Source organism: Pectinophora gossypiella, chromosome 24 (assembly GCF_024362695.1).
Source record: "Pectinophora gossypiella chromosome 24, ilPecGoss1.1, whole genome shotgun sequence".
NCBI classification, from domain to species: Eukaryota; Metazoa; Arthropoda; class Insecta; order Lepidoptera; family Gelechiidae; genus Pectinophora; species Pectinophora gossypiella.
This window is the reverse complement of record NC_065427.1, coordinates 9790819-9807555: the sequence shown is the minus strand read 5'-3', so window position 1 is coordinate 9807555 and position 16737 is coordinate 9790819. Positions and strand designations below refer to the sequence as shown.

The window sequence follows — 16737 nt, the reverse complement described above, 5'->3', positions numbered from 1 at the left end:
TTCGTCCTCAGTTTAACCCCTAGAAGGCGCCACATTGAATTTAGCGTGACGTCATATAACCTATAACCACCGGACAATCAAGACGCTTCTAGTGACACCTCATTTGATAAATTCCGACAAGTGGTTTAGAAGTTACGTTGGAACAGACGTGTATACACACATAGCGGTCAAACACATAACCTTCTTTTTGCTTCGCCGAAGTCGGGTAAAAAAATAATAATTAAAGCCGTTTTGACACTCCATAAGTGACTCGCACACCATGCGGGGTTTGCTGGAAGAGATCTTTGTACCTATTTTGTCAAAGCCAGAAATGTATTGAGAACTCTTTCGTTTGAGTTTAAAGTGCAAACCGTTACGCGAATTCAGGTAGCATTATGACGACCATACAGAACAGTTCATGTTCTTTATTAGTAGCGCAGCTATTCGTTCTCATTATCGTATGAAAGAATCAACAAATAAGATTACTGTAATCATAATCGGGTATCGTTCGAATATACATTGTTTCTAAGCCCTCCGGCCGCATAGCATGTGTTTGCAAAAGAAAAGTGGGTGACGAAAATATTCGAAAATAATTGTGATATTTCTGCGGAAAATGGTGTTGTGATTTCTTTTTGTGATATTTTTAAGTGTTAAAACACTAATCATGGGTGAAGATAGGCGTGCAGGGAACAATACGCCTTTGTTAAGACAAGTAAGTAAATATAGATACTTTTTCCGTTTAAAAACGTTTTTGAATTTGGAAATTGCGTCGATTCGTTGTTTTGATTTATTTTCAAACAGTTTTCAAGTTTAAGTTTTTATGACTTAGTAAGTACGTTTGAATTATTTTTTTGTGTTTATTACGATAAATGACCATTATGTAGACTTTGTAAGTCTCTTCAAGAGCAAGTTAAACAATATACAATTCCAGTTAGAAATCATAAGGTTAATTCAAATTTGTAGTAAGTAACTACATAGTGCTATATAGGTACAGAGTGTTAGTTGTCAGTAAAAATCTGTCCTTCTTCTATCGTGTGGGTTGTGAGGTGGATTACCAACCCCATCAACTTTGGTGTCAGGGTTATTATTGAGCCGCCAAAGGCCCCTGACTCATGTAACGACTACGTACTTACATTAGTACGTAGTAACCCGGACCAACGGCTTAACGTGCCTTCCGAAGCACGGATCATCTTACTTTTGAGCAACCAGGTGATCAGCCTGTAATGTCCTAACGAAACTAGGGATCACAAAGTGATTTTTGTGATTTGTCCCTACGGAGATTTGAACCCGGGACCTCCGGATCGTGAGCACAACGCTCAACCACTGGACCCCGGAGGCCGTTAAACAATCTGTCCTAAAACTGCGTAACGAAAACATTGGGGGATGATTCAGACCATGATTCTGGGTTGATATCAAGTGGAATTTTCTGTAGCAAAATTCATGAAAATGTTAGTGATTATTCTGTTACCATCAGTTTGTATCTTCTAAATTATCACTAGGTAACCTTATAATAACCTTTTTTACAAAGTTTCTGTTTAATTACTGTCTTTACTTTACAAATGCAAATGGGAACCTTATTTTAATTAATTAAAAACGTAAATATTTATATAAATAAATAAATAAATAAGAAATGTCATGTACAAATATAGCATGTCATGTCATATTTGTCATGTAGCGATTGATGAATGTGGAGGAAGCAAGAGATGTGTGTCAGGATCGAAGCAAATGGAATTCCATAGTCTCTGCTTACCCCGGTGGGAAATAGGCGTGAATTTATGTATGTGTATGTATGTACAAATAGTCACACATGCGAATTAAAACCCGTGGGTGCTCCTATAAAGGGGTCGTGTATATAAATTCGTGTAAATCTTCTATTTTTAATACTGCAATAATGATTTTGCGCAGTAGACCGATTTTTGTTTTGGTTCTCTTAGTTCAGTTTTTTTTTCATGACTTATTCCGAATTGTGGCGTTTTTGACGTGACTTATTGTAGATTTGCCGCAGATGGCATTAACTACTTGGCCGGACAAATGGGGAGCGCTGAAGGCTCTCGGTACAACGTTTAAGACAACAGGCCTGAGGGTGCCCAATTGGGCGGATATAAGTGCCACGTATCCTTGTCTAAGTATAAATATTCTCCATGCTACTTTTTTATGGAAAAATAGGACAGTGGTTTCCCTCTTGCCTTCCGCCCCATACCACCGCTGCCGCCTAGGGAAAACACGTGATATTAGGTAAGCGGATCCTGTGAAAAATGGGATAATGGGTTCAACTGATGTGCTTAGGAACGTTACGCAGTAAAAAGGCGAAAAACTTATGTAAAATGAGCTTCATTACCAATTTTAAAAGCAGATAAGACCAGAGTACAATTAAGAAGAATTTGAAAAAGAAAAGCAGCCAGTGTCCTCACTTTCAAAGAGTTTTTACAACGGGAACTTTCCCACTTTACGAACAATCCCTGGGAAAGACACATTGACAGAAGGTAAGTACAAGTACAGCTTTGAAATAGACTACTCTGGGCGCCATTCCACTCGCGTCAGACAGAGTACTGCGGGGCGGAAGGCAAGAGGGAAACCACTGCCCTATTTTTTCCCTAAAAAAGTAGCATGGGAAATGCTGCACCGACAAGAGCGTGGCTCTTAAATTAATGATGATGACCTCAAAAGGAAAAACGGAACCGTTACAAGATCACTTTGTTGCACCTACATTGAGTGGTAGGTGCCCAACAGTGGGACGTATATACGCAGGTTGTTGTTAACGCATAGACAACAACGAGTCACGCTCTTGTCGGTGTAGCATTCTCCATGCTACTTTTTTAGGGAAAAATAGGGCAGTGGTTTCCCTCCTGCCTTCCGCCCCGCAGTACTCTGTCTGACGCGAGTGGGATGGCGCTCAGAGTAGTCTATTTCAAAGCCGTAGTAGTACTTATCTTCTCCTGTCGCATTTGAATAGTGCTGACAGTTACTGCAGCCCTCTGTCAGGTTCAATGACTAATGAGTTAGGTAAGATTAATTTATCATAATGCAGTTTTCACTAACACAGTTGGCTCGACCATTATAGATGGCTATACGGCTCACCTATCACGTTGGTTTAACAGAAAGCTCGGTGAGGTGTGGGTACTTAATTGATCTTGCGATGGATGTCCCTCTGTCTACAAATTGGGAAGATACTTATATACTTTTAGTAAAAATATTACGTACAGTATGTGACAAATAATAGTAGGTAATTTACAGTAAGTAGTCAGTAATTCACTTAATTTTCAATAATAAAATTTACGTCCTTAGAATGTTGGAGATACCAATTTAATGGTAACACTTATGTCATCAAGGCGGCTTGTCATAGGATTGAGCATACCAGGTGGGTTAAAAAGGCCACATCGAAGCAATTCATCTAAAAAAGCAATATTGCAATTTGACATTTGCGCATATTGCATAAGTGCGCAATGCAAACAAATGTCAAGTAGCATTATTGCTTACTTAGATGAATTGCTTCGATATGGCCATTTTAATCCCCCTGCGGGCTTAGCACCGTAAGCACGCGACTCTTTCTCGCCGCGACAGAGATCATCTGTCTCTTTCTGTGCAGTACTGTGAGAGAGTGACGGGTGACGTATGTCGAGGCGAGAAAGAGTCGCACGCTTACGGTGCTAAGCCCGCTGATGTTATACCATGATTCAGCTTACCATTCGATTGAACCATTGACGTATAAAAATCGTATGAGCCCGTCACCTATTTCTTTAGGCAACCACGCTTGTCGTTAAGCATGTTATAAGTATATGCGATTATGTGATCTGTTTTGAAATATATGAACTATCACTGATTAGATTATCTTTGCGACCTTACGTCAGGAATAATGGATCATGTTTGGGTTGCCACGGAAGAAAACTGTATGAAGTTTGAGGAAGGTATATTCTTCAAAAAAATATATCAGTGAGCCGTGGTAGCTCAGTTGGTAGACCGCTCGCTTCTCACTTTGAGGTCGCAAGTTCTAACACAGGCCTAAACCAATGATGGTCGACTTTGTTTTCGAATTCATGTTTGGATCGTAAATGATTATCACGTGCTCAGTGAAGGAAAACATGAGGAAACCCACTACATTCTCTAGAAATGCATTTTCGGAGGTATGTGACCTAACCTGTATTGGGCTGGTTTGCCCTTCGCGGGTTGGAAGGTCAGACAGGCAGTCGCTTCTGTAAAAACCGGATCTGTCAAATCGTCAGGTTAGGTAAGCGGACCCTGTGAAAAACGGGATAATGCTAGGGAGATGATGACTGCGTTTCCCGTGATAAGGAGGGATTTCCTCGCATGATAGTCGATATTTAACTTTTTGCCCTGCACGCGCAGCTCGTCGTGAAGTTTGCGGACGAGTGGAGTGCAAAGTTTAAGTATGAACTATTTGCTTGTACTTGTAGGGCGCGTGGCGCGCTTGGCGCTTCCAATCTCTTTCTTATATTCCATGGATGAACCAATGATTACGGTACATGGGGAGGGGATTTCCCTCATTCAGCGCTTATCGCTATCGACCCACCAGGGTTGATTAATTCTTTCAAATATTTTTCCTCTCAGACGACGCCCTGAGCCGAGGTTCGCGCCCAACTGGACACCCTCAGGCCTGTTGTCTTAAACGTTGTACCGGGTACCGCGGGTGAGACCCTTCAGCGCTCCCCATTTGCCCGGCCAAGTAGTTAATGCCATCTGCGGCAAATCTACAATAAGTCACGTCAAAAAAATAAAAATAAAATAAAAGTACATGGGGGGTTAAAAGGCCACGTCGAAGCAATTCATCTAAAAAGCAATATTGCTATTTGACATTTGTTTGTATTGCGCACTTACTGTCATCTGCGCAAATGTCAAATTTCAATATTGCTTTTTAGATGAATTGCTTCGATGTGGCCATTTTAACCCCCCTGGTTGTAATTAATGATCCTTTCCAATTAACTGCTCTTAGGCTAAACGTCTAAATAGACACGTTAATTTCAATCCAGGTTAGATTTCGTGCTATAGTATTAAGTTGTACCAGGAATGTATAGAGTAGTTTCCTAGCTTCCGAATACATTCCGCTTAGGGACGGTACTGAAAAGTATCGGCGTCCGAAAGACGTAATATACGATCCCGACGACCCGATCACTCCAAGGCCATGGAGGCAGCCAATCAGCTGGCGACACCAAACACTTCAGGACCCCGATACCGACCCCACCGGCGTGGTCGACGATTTCTCTCATTCAGCGCTTATCGCTATCGACCCACTAGGGTCGATTAATTCTTTCAAATATTTTTCCTCTCAGACGACGCCCTAAGCCGAGGTTCGCGCCCGACTGGGCACCCTCAGGTCTGTTGTCTTAAACTTTGTACCGGGTGAGAGCCTTCAGCGCTCTCCATTTGTCCGGCCAAGTAGTTAATGCTATCTGCGGCAAATCTACAATAAGTCACGTCAAAAAAAAGGTAGTTTCCTAGGTCAAAGATAAATTATGAAATTCTCATTAAATAAAGACAGATCCAAAGATGACAAAAAATATTTTCTTTTTTCCATTTAACTGATTTATGAATTTTAATAAAGATAAAAGATAAGCACGAATCATCTTACTTTCGGACAATCAGGTAATCAGCCTGTAATGTCCTAACCAAACTAGGGATCACAAAGTAATTTTTGTGTGATATTTCTACACCGGGATTAGAACCTGGGACCTCCGGATCGTGAGCCTAACGCTCAACCACTGGACCATGGAGGCCGGTTATTTATAATGTCTTTAACCTAATCAAATACTCTATTAAAGCGACAGTTCTTTAAACGTCTGCGCCGCCAAGGCTCCTTTTCAACATCAAATGCGTTATCTAGCCCTGAACGATGATTAGCCAGTAAATTGCAGTGATAATTCCTCATTAAGATACTGTTCGTCTTTTAGATGTTATCAGACACAATCCACGTCGTTATTATGCGAGGAGAAATGAGTTTTTAAGCCTCTTAATAGTTTATCCGATTTAAGTTTTCGAATTCGCAAACTAACTAAATCTACGAGACTTTTTGAGTGTAGAGTCGGGAGCAATATTATGTACTTACCCACTTTAGGACCCTGTCGCACTATCATATTATTGACATTTAATGAGACTTACGGTTTAATTTGTCAAGAAAGTTAATGTGACATGGTTTCAAAGTGTATATGTCGTGGCCAGATCTTAGAATTGATCATGTCATGATGTGCTCGGTCATTTCACGAAATGGTCATATTTCATGAAATAAAATATCACACATTGGTCACATCCTGATGTAGTTTGGCCAGATCAATGAACACAAAACGTTTAATGATATGAGCAACTAAATGCATGATTACTTCATGAAATGGCGCTGGTGTCGATTTTTTAAAACTTGATTGAAATTGTAATCGATGGGTCAATGTAATTGTACAATTTTCCATATCGAATAGGTAAATAATTTTGAACCTAGAAAATTAATCGAATTTTTAGTACACCACATAGCATGGACCCCGCCTACATTAATGAATAATGATATGGCCAAACGTTGATTGAAATATCATTAAACCATCTCATGAAATCGACCACTGGTTGTCTGGAAGAAATTGCTGCTTAGCAATAAGGCCGCCAGATTGTACTGTATCTTTCGTGTATGTTTTGTGTAAAACTTGTTTTGTATGTTGTGTGCAATAAAGTATATTCGTATTGTATTGTATTGTATTGAAATAATCAATGCTACGATCTGGCCGCGACATATGTATACATAAACTCACGCCTATTTCCCACCGGGGTAAGCTGATTATGGAATTCCATTGTAGGGTGACAAAAAAGGAAAATAAAGATTAAGAATAAATGTGTGTCACTAAACAATCGTCCATCGTATGACGTAGGTTGTAAAATTTCGTCATCAACACGGTATCCGATAAGATTACCTCATTTATTAAGTAGTTATGTTTTTACAAGTCGGTTAAGGTTAATATGCTCTTGAAATTACTGTTTGTTTTTTAGATTATCAGTAAGAACTGTATTGAGGAGCAACAGGTTAGCTTCTTCTATCGTGTGAGTTGTGAGGTGGATTACCAACCTCATCAACCCAGGTGTCAGGGTTACTATTGAGCCGCCAAAGGCCCCTGACATTATGGCTCATGTAACGACTACTTACTTACATCAGGGGGGTTAAAATGGCCACATCGAAGCAATTCATCTAAGAAAGCAATTTAAGAAAGCAAGCACTCTCACGTACTCTGTCTCTGTCTGATGCGAGTGGGATGGCGCCCAGAGTAGTCTATTTCAAAGCCGTACTATGTCCTCCGCTTCTAGTACTGCAGTTACTTACGAGTAAGTACCCATCTAAATATATAAAAGGAGAAACTGACTGACAGACATATCAACGCGCAGCCTAAACGACTAAACGTAGGCACTTGAAATTTGGAAGGGACGTAGCTTAGGCACCGTAGAGGTGCACTAAGAAAGGAATTCCCGAAATTCCCACGGGAACGGGAATTAGCGGGAAAATCCTTTTGTATGAAAAATCTAAATCACTTAAAGTTAGACGCTTGAGGCATTCAGGTACCTTAGTAAACTTAAAGCTTAGTTGCAACAGGATATTGCAAAATTCTCACGGGGACGGGAGTTAACGGGAAAAAACATTTGTATGAAAAAATCTAAACTGCATAAGTCAGATGCTTGAAATTTGACATGCACTCCCACATACACAAAGATCTCTCTTTTATAACACACCACGCGGATGACGTCGCGGGCTATTTAGTAGTATTTATTTCTATTTAGTAGTATTTAGCTAGTACTAATATAAACTGCCTATATACGTCCCACTGCTGGGCACAGGCCTCCCCTCAATCAACCGGAGGGGGTATGGAGCATACTCCACCACGCTGCTCCACTGCGGGTTGGTGGAGGTGTTTTTACGGCTAATAGCCGGGACCAACGGCTTAACGTGCCCTCCGAAGCACGGAATCATCTTACTTTTTCGGACAATCAGGTGATTCAAGCTTGAAAAGTCCTTACCAAACAAAGGACAGTCTCACAAAGTGATTTCGACAATGTCCCCATCGGGAATTGAACCCGGACCTCCAGATTGTGAGCCTAACGCTCTAACCACTAGACCACGGAGGCTGTCTAGTCAGTAGTTAGTAGCTAGCTAGTACTAAATAGAAATAAAATTAAATAGGCCACATCAAAGCAAATTCATGCAAAAAAGGAATATTGCTATTTGAAATTTGTTTGCATTGCGCACTTGCTTTTATATGCGCAACGCCCTTAAGGGGAAGTCCGTCTGGTTATAAAGGCATAACCCCCCCCTCCCCCCCTCATTCTAAATACAAAGTAAATTGACGTCAGAAGTCACGGCCGCTCTTTGTTTTCAATTTGACAATTAACAAACGAAAACACGGCACCTTGCCAAAGTCGGCCATTTTACAACATTGTGGGTACACATGTACTGCTAATTTAAGATATGAAGCCAGTTAAATACTTCATGTAAACAAACATACACGAACTAGTATGCTTCACGACGGCCGAATTTCTTTTTACGTACAAGAGTGAGCTTAAAGCTTAGGTTACACAGTGCGAGCAGCTGATGTAACAATAGACAGCTACTGTGCCTGTGTACTCGTATGACAAGTAGGTCGACTCGCCTCGCACGGTCACACTATGCAAACTTCTGGCGTCGCAGAAGACAGCTACTATACCAGTGTACTGGTATAATTCGTTTGTATCATGTCGCCCAAACAAGAAACACTGTACCCGGCGTGTGCCCGAGCGTACGAGCTACTGTCATTTCGCAAAATCGTGCGAGTTGACGACCGAGCGGCGTGCGAGTGGTGTGGTGGGGGGAGGCAAGTAGCGAGTAAAAACAAAAAATGTTGAAGTAACTCGAACGCGAGCAACTGTCCCACTCGCACATGACAGTAACTCGTATGATGCGGTCACACGTGCGTAGTAGCTGCACCTCCATAACTGACTCGGTCAGCTCGCATGTTAGCTCGCACTGTGTAACCTAGGCTTAAGGCTAACCAGCCTAGACACAGTGCGAGTTGCTGCCTAGCTAGTAGACATCTACTTGTACGCCAGTAGCTCGGCTCGCCTTTGCTGTCTATACGACACCGAGTCGATTTTATGGGATTAACTGTCTGAGAACTGATATTAGGCAGCTAAATTACTCAATTGTATAAAAATATTTTATGTATTTTTTTTTAAAGAACATCTAAGGCCCTGTGCCGAGGTTTTTCTTGCAGCTTCTTTTCCCCAGCTATACAGGTTGTAAGAAGCTGCAGTAGTTTTAGGCGGATGAGACGTTCGTTACGTAAAAATTGACGATTCAAAGTGTAACTATGTTACCTACTGAATAAAGATATTTTTGAATTTGAATTTGCGATGTCGTGAACTCATTTTAATAAAAAAAGGGTTGCGAGCTACTGCCTAAAGGCGGATTTCTACTGACGCGGAGATGGGCGGAGAACAGCGGAGATGTGCGGATTTGACCAATCACAGCGTTCGAGAGAGCGAAAAACGAAGACGCTCTGTCACTCTCTTCCTCACGGTGATTGGTCGATTCCTGCACATCTCCGCTCCTCTCCGCCCAACTCCGCGTCAATGGAAACGCAGACTTACGCCATAGAAGAAGGAATAATGCTACTAACGCGTCCAAATGATGCGAGCGACGCGGCGACGGCCGAGCCGCTGACCCGCTGTCGCACATGAGTGCGACTTACTGCTTGCGAGCGGTTTTCAGGGCTGCTTTATTGACGGGTGGCGCCATCTGTTGCATGTGGGCGGAACTAGCTGGTCAACTAGTTAGGTCCGCCTCAGTTTCATAATTTATCTTTGACCTAGGGTAATATACTAATACCCTATTATTTTATTTTTTTCCATTTATTTTGGCACAAACAATCATGTATACAATAAAGTAAAGAAAATAATTACATTACATAAAGACAACGAGTGTCCAAAAAGTGCTTACAGATATAACCTCTTGCGGCCGAGATTTCCAGACACAATAGTTAAACAATGGAGTTCGGATTTTAAAAGGACATTCGGTCTTACGACTTTAATGCAATTAAGAGCTTATTGAGACAGACACAGTTATGCTTAGAGGGAAAACATGGTACATAAAACAAATGATTACTTAGTACCTACTTATTAGATGGTCACTAAATCTACAAAACTGAAAGTGGATTGTTCTTATACAAAATGAAAATTTTGGATACAATATAAAAGCAACTTGTAGACAAATGTTTTATTATTTACAATTATATTCAATTCAATTCTCAATTATTTATTGCATTCCATGTATGTTATACACTAAGTTTTGTAAATTATATCGAGCGCGTTAACTAATACGTTTCTAATGATATCCTATCTATGTGAATAAACGTCGTACGACTGTTGGCCCGCGCTGGTACTGCCAGCAGACACATTTTAATTTTATTTTAAGTTATACCCGTAATTTTTTTAACCGTCGAAAAGGAAAGAGACAAATTAAAAATCAAATCAACCTGAGGTTAAAGACGACCTGACCTGCTCTCCGCGCAGGGCGAATTACATCGAGGGATTTGACCAATAGCCGTGCGACGTCTATCCACGTAGACAGCATTCGCTGCGTCTTTGGTCGAAATCATCGATATAATTCTCACCGCAACCGCGCGCGGCATGGTTGCGACGTCAACCTAGACGTTGAAGAAATACATACCTACTTAAATCGATTACTCTTGTAATAATGATGCTAATCTACCATCTTTTTCTCAATACTGAATTTTCTTCATCATCTTCCAGTGTTTCATCACGGCCGGAGTGTCGCTGAACATCATCGGCCACGGCTGCGTCATCGGCCTGGCTGCGGTCCTCATACCAGCTCTCAGGAAGCCTGAGTCTCACATCAAGGCTACCATTGCTGAGGAATCATGGATAGGTGAGGCTGATTAAGGCTGATTATACTTTCTGTCTCTAGTGGCATCCTGATCCTGGGAATCGCTATTTTTTACATAACGAGCGTCTCATCCGCCTAATTAACTACTGCAGCTTCACAACCTGTATGGCAGGGGAAAAGAAGCTGCAAGAAAAACCTCGGCACAGCGTCCTAGATATTCCCTGAAATAAAAAAAGTAAAATAGTGTTATACAATTTAGTTTCGGCCAAGTAGTTAATGCCAACTGAGGTAAACCTGGAATAATGATTTTTGTTTTAAAACTCATAAAGAGAAAATTCATTTAAGTAAATCGAAAAAAAAAATCTGACTCGGACGGGACTTGATCCCGCAGCTCTGTCAAGCCGAGACAAGCGTGTTAACCAGTACACCACCTTGTTAGTTTTTTGTCGTGACTTATTGTAGATTTGCCGCAGATAGCATTAACTACTTGGCCGGATCATTACACCACCGGGTCCTCCTCCTGTCCATGCGAAATTCATTCGATATAATTATGTATCGTCATTAAGCCAACGCCGACGCAATATATCTATAACATTGGGCACTAATATGACTTTTAGACCGACGACGTCTAATCAACACCCTCCTTTTAGGTAAAGGTGTAGGATATGTAACCGGTTCCATAATTTTCACCAATATACCTCAGCAACTCAATAGAAAAATACCTCCTAAAGTCAGAGATAATCTTATCGGAAAATAGTAGATAAGTAAATGTACCAGACTTACATTATTTCATATGACTCAAAACAAAGTCTACTTCGCCGCCGATTCCAGTACACGCCATCTAATTTTGTTTTAAGTAATACCTGTCATTTTCTTATCCGCCGAAAAGGAAAGGGACGGGCATAAAATTTATGGGACACAGGTAAATTTTAGGTAGAAAGTTAAAATTCCTCCCAAAATTTTACATTGGCCAATAACCCGACAGAATTAAGATGACAGCACACATCAAACGTGTTGCATATCACCGAGATGCCTATTTTATTCGCTCGGGTAATTCATTCATACACTCTTTAATTTTAAAATTAATTAAAAACAGTTGTCAATTATTCGTCATTTTCCTTTTCGGCGGATAATAAAATGACAGGTATAACTTAAAATAAAATTAGGACGTGTCTGCAGGAATCGGCGCCTTTAAAAATATAATATTGTTTAAGTAGGTACCTACTTAGTATTTACGTATGTCTCTAGTGTTCAGAAAATTTGTTGCGATATCGTTTGTCGTACACTCACTTTTATGGTTTGGTTTATTGGCTGAAAATCTCGACTGCCAAACAAAATACGACTGTAACCGAGTCAATATACGATCGAACTTTGTCGACACTAGTCAACGTGCTTTTAGACCGAACCATAGAATAAGGAATAATGCTACGTATAGAACGTCAACTCTCCGCTCCCCACCAGCGGCTGAGCTAGGTTTACCTCCCCTCTCCTCGGTCTTACTTTAGTCTTCAATCGTATGGACGTCTTACGTCACACACACACACACACAGATGCGCGTGTACGATAACGCCAATGTGTAGTGTCTGCGTAAAACGAGGTGTTTTGTATGAAGTGTCCGGAGCGTGAACGATTGATGAGAGAAGATTTACGCCCAAGCGTCATTTATTCAATGCCCGCCTTCCGTTATATTCGAAGATAATAAATTAACAGTCCCGTTTCTCCTTTTCCAGCATCCATCATCGGCTTCGCGCTAATCATGGGGAACATCATCATCACTCCATTGATGGACATCCTTGGAAGAAAGAAGTCCCATTTGTTGACCATCGTGCCAAATATGATTGGCTGGTTCTTGCTTCTAATGGTCAACAACGTAGCTGGTCTGATCACTGCCAGGTTCCTTCAAGGAGTCGCTATGGGCATGCTAGGGCCTCTTGGCTCCATAATAATTGGAGAAACTACTGATCCTAAGAATAGAGGGGTGTTTTTGACCTGTGTATCCCTTTCCTTAACTATTGGAGTCATGACTTCACATGCCTTAGGAACCTATTTTACCTGGCAACAGACTGCGCTGATGTGTTCGTTTATAACCTTCGGAAGTTTGATATTAATAATCTTCAGCCCAGAATCGCCTTCTTGGCTGATTTCTAAAGGAAGATACGAGAAAGCTAGGGAAGTCTTCTTCTGGTTAAGAGGAGAAGATGAAGACCAGAAGAATGAGTTGGAAAACATGCTTCTAGCTCAAAAAATGGTGAGAAAATCCAGTGTTGAAGGACAGAAGCTGTCTCTAGCGACGAAGATTAAGAGGTTTTGCAGCTACTTGAACCTGGCTTGTCGGAAGCCTGAATTCTACAAGCCTATAACCATTATGTTCTTGACGTATACCATGTTCCAATTCGCCGGAATCAACGTTATTAGCTCGTATGCCATGGACATCATACACCAGGTCGTCGGCCCAGATGCCAATGCGAAGTTCTGGATGGTCGCTTTGGATATAGAAAGACTAGTTTGCAACATCCTGGCGGTATTTTGCATGAAGACTATGAAGAGAAGGATGCTTCTATTCAGCTGTGGAGGTCTCTGCATCTTCAGTTACTTAGGGAAAGCTGCTTACGTTTACGCTAAAGGCAATGATATGCTTCCGTACGACGGGCAATGGATACCGATCACATTAATAGGACTCTACATGTTCTCTTTAACAGTAGGCATATCATCTGTCACCTTTGCTATTTCTGGGGAAATATTCCCATTAGAATATCGAGGTTTGGGAGGCGGATTAGGTATCTTAGGTCTGTCGTTAAACTTCTTCATAGCTGTAAAATGTTTCCCAATGTTGACCACTGGTATGGGTCTACCGTTGACCTATTGCCTCTATGCAGGTATAGTGGTGGCATGTCTCTCTGTAATCTGGTTTATGTTGCCAGAGACAAAAGATAGGACTCTGCAAGAGATAGAGGATGAGTTTAGGGGAGTGACAGCAGCTGACAGGAAGTGTGTCAGGCCGTTAAATGGAAATGCTAGTGGTGAAATGAGAAGGTGTAGTTCTCATATTCTTTATTAAGGATGTAGTCAAGATATCCTATGGTATTTGTAGTGTATTGGGCTTGAATTTATTGTGAGGGTAGACTGACAGTTGTCTCGAGCACATGCGTTACTGAGACAGTCTATGTTCAACCGTCGTACAGAGCGGATGTGTGGCGGTGTGTGACGAGCCAGGTACACAAACGACTACAAAATCCAGGATATTACAGTTTTTTTGTATATATTCATTCATATATTAGTTAATGCACTTACCTGTAGCAAATTCTACACAAACAAAAATGTTAGGAGTCATTTTTGGTAAGTATTTTGATGACCAAAATATGTTAGCTGTTGGCCGCGATTCCTGCTTAATTTTATTTTAAGTTATCTACCGAAAAAAAGGGACGGATAATTGACGATTGTTAATTTAAAAATGAATTAATGTATAATCCGGGCGTATAAAATTTGACGTGTGCTGTTCACTTAATTCTGTCGGGTTATTGGCCAATGTAAAATTATGAGAGGATTTTTTAAATTTCTGCATAAAATTTACGTGTGGCTTTCTGTCGATTACCCGTTCCTTTCCTTAATAAAATGCATAAGAAAATGACAGGTTAAACTTAAAATAAATTTAGATGGTGTATACTGGAATCAGCACCAGTTTTAATGCTAAGCTAACTATAATTAGCATAGACGTAACACGCTCGTCTCGGCTTAACAAGAGCTGCGAGTCAAGCACAAATTAGGTAATTACGTTCAAGACCCGTTCGAGACAGACTTTTTTCGATTAAATTGACTCTTTGTTATTCTCATCACCAGCCCATTAACGTCCCCAGTCCCCACTGCTGGAGCACGGGCCTTCCCTTTGGATAGATAGGAAGATCGGGCCTTAAACCACCACGCGGGCCCAGTGCGGATTGATGGTTATTAACGACTGCTAATGCAGCCAACGGCTTAACGTGCCTTCCGAAGCACGGAGGAGCTCGAGATGAACTTTTTTTTTGTGGTCACCCATCCTATGACCGGCCTTTGCGAAAGTTGCTTAACTTCAACAATCGCAGACCGAGCGCGTTTACCGCTGCGCCACCGAGCTCCTTTCCTATTTTGTGTAAATTTACATATCTAAGTGTTGTGTCACTATTTAGTAAGCTGTGGTTGTGCCTTAAGGCCTTAAAAAGGCCACATTAAAGCAATTCATCTAAAAAGCTAATTGTCATTGGTTGACATTGTGCAATTACTTTTATTAGGATAGTATCATATTCCCACTCGCGTCAGACAGAGCGGGGCGGAAGGTATGAGGGAAACCACTGCCCTATTTTTCCCTAAAAAAGTAGCATGGAGAATGTTACACCGACAAGAGCGTGGCTCTTATTTTAGTAATGAGTGTCAAATTGCAACGAGTATTGGTTTTTAGACGAGTCATTGTTTCAACGTGACATTTTTAGACCCAATTTTCTGTAAATAATACACCTAACTCCCACTACCCTTCTGTCAATTATGCCTGAGGCTGTAAGGAACTTGCAGAGTGTTGCTACTGTATGAGAGCCGTCAGCGGTCCCCATTTGTCCGGCCAAGTATGTGGAAGTTTTACTTCGTTTTCGAAATTTCACTACTGGGTGTCGAACCGGAGATTTTTGCTTCAGTGGTCAAGGTATTTAGCCTTTACACCTTAGAAGTCGTTTAAAAATATAAATTAGCGTAAGGAATAAGTAGTATTTTTTTAAATTGTACTTAATACTATAGTATTACTAATGTCTAGGTGCTTTTAAGTATACCTATAGAAGTGATTAATTTGTAATATGTATAATTCATTATGTAGGCAATGGCCCCGATTCCTGCAGACACCTAATTTTATTTTAAGTTATACCCGTAATTTTCTTATCCGACGAAAAGGTAATGGACGGATGATTGACAACTGTTCATTTTAAAATGAATACCCGGGCGAATCAAATAGGCATCTCGCTCATATGCAATCCTTGTAATTTATGCTGTCAATTAATTATGTCTGGTTATTGGCCAATATAGACTTTGGAACGGCTTTTTAATTTCTGCCCAACACTAACGCGTGTTCCATAAATTTTATGCCTGTCGATTACCGGTCCCTTTCCTTTTCGGCGGATAAGAAAATGACAGGTATAACTTAAAATAAAATTAAATGGTGTAAGTATATAGGAATCAGCACCATTTAGTAACTTAATTAGTCGTATATTTTATGAGTAGGAAATATTTCAATTAGTGAGATTATAATTTGAATCCCAATTCGTTCGATTATTTTATTACTTAAGTATATTAGAAACCAATTTATATAAAATAATTTATTATTATATAATAATAATATATGATATAAAATAGCATCACGCCTATATCCCAGAAGGGGTAGGCAGAGATGTATAGTACACCCAGTCCTCGCTATGTATAAGTCTCATGCTCATGTAATAGAGGGCGAGCCTATTGCCATTAAATCAAATCATACATACATAAACTCACGCCCGTAATCCCTAATGGGGTGGCAAGACCCACAGGCTATCATAGATTTTAAATAAATTATTATGTGTCAATAAATCTTACTTTATGATTATTATTGCGTGTGGCAGACAAAAATAAAATATCCTGCGTGGATCATTATATCCAGCTTAAGCTACCCTAAACAAGTCTGCCGCATCCGTCACACAATGCAGCTCGGCTATGCCACCTGGGAACCGGTGCAGAGGGCACTCGTTCACTATATGAGAAATGGTTTGATCCGGGTGACCACATTCACAGTATGGCGACTCCTTTAAGCCCCGTTTATGTAGGTGATGGCTTGACTTTCCATGGTTGGTCCTACACCGGTACAGTCGGGTCCAGATTTTTCGCTTGGAGTCAAAGCCAGGGACCCTCCGCGA

The 16737-nt window shown here is 40.8% G+C and overlaps 1 protein-coding gene across 1 annotated transcript; it reads left to right on the top strand.

Moving 5' to 3' along the window:
* Positions 1-408: 408 nt before the first annotated feature.
* Positions 409-14240, top strand: LOC126377739 (facilitated trehalose transporter Tret1-like). Its single transcript, XM_050025547.1, has 3 exons — positions 409-691; positions 10741-10876; positions 12565-14240. Exons 1-3 carry the CDS (start codon positions 644-646, stop codon positions 13890-13892), a joined length of 1512 nt encoding a protein of 503 aa, XP_049881504.1. The 5' UTR covers positions 409-643; the 3' UTR covers positions 13893-14240.
* Positions 14241-16737: the final 2497 nt, after the last annotated feature.

What these genes read in the sequence shown, in the direction of transcription:
- LOC126377739 (XM_050025547.1), top strand. Translation starts at nt 644, where the DNA reads ATGGGTGAAGATAGGCGTGCAGGGAACAATACGCCTTTGTTAAGACAA. An exon ending in ATACGCCTTTGTTAAGACAA is followed by an intron (nt 692 to 10,740) that starts GTAAGTAAATAT and finishes ATCATCTTCCAG; the next exon opens with TGTTTCATCACGGCCGGAGT. An exon ending in TGCTGAGGAATCATGGATAG is followed by an intron (nt 10,877 to 12,564) that starts GTGAGGCTGATT and finishes CTCCTTTTCCAG; the next exon opens with CATCCATCATCGGCTTCGCG.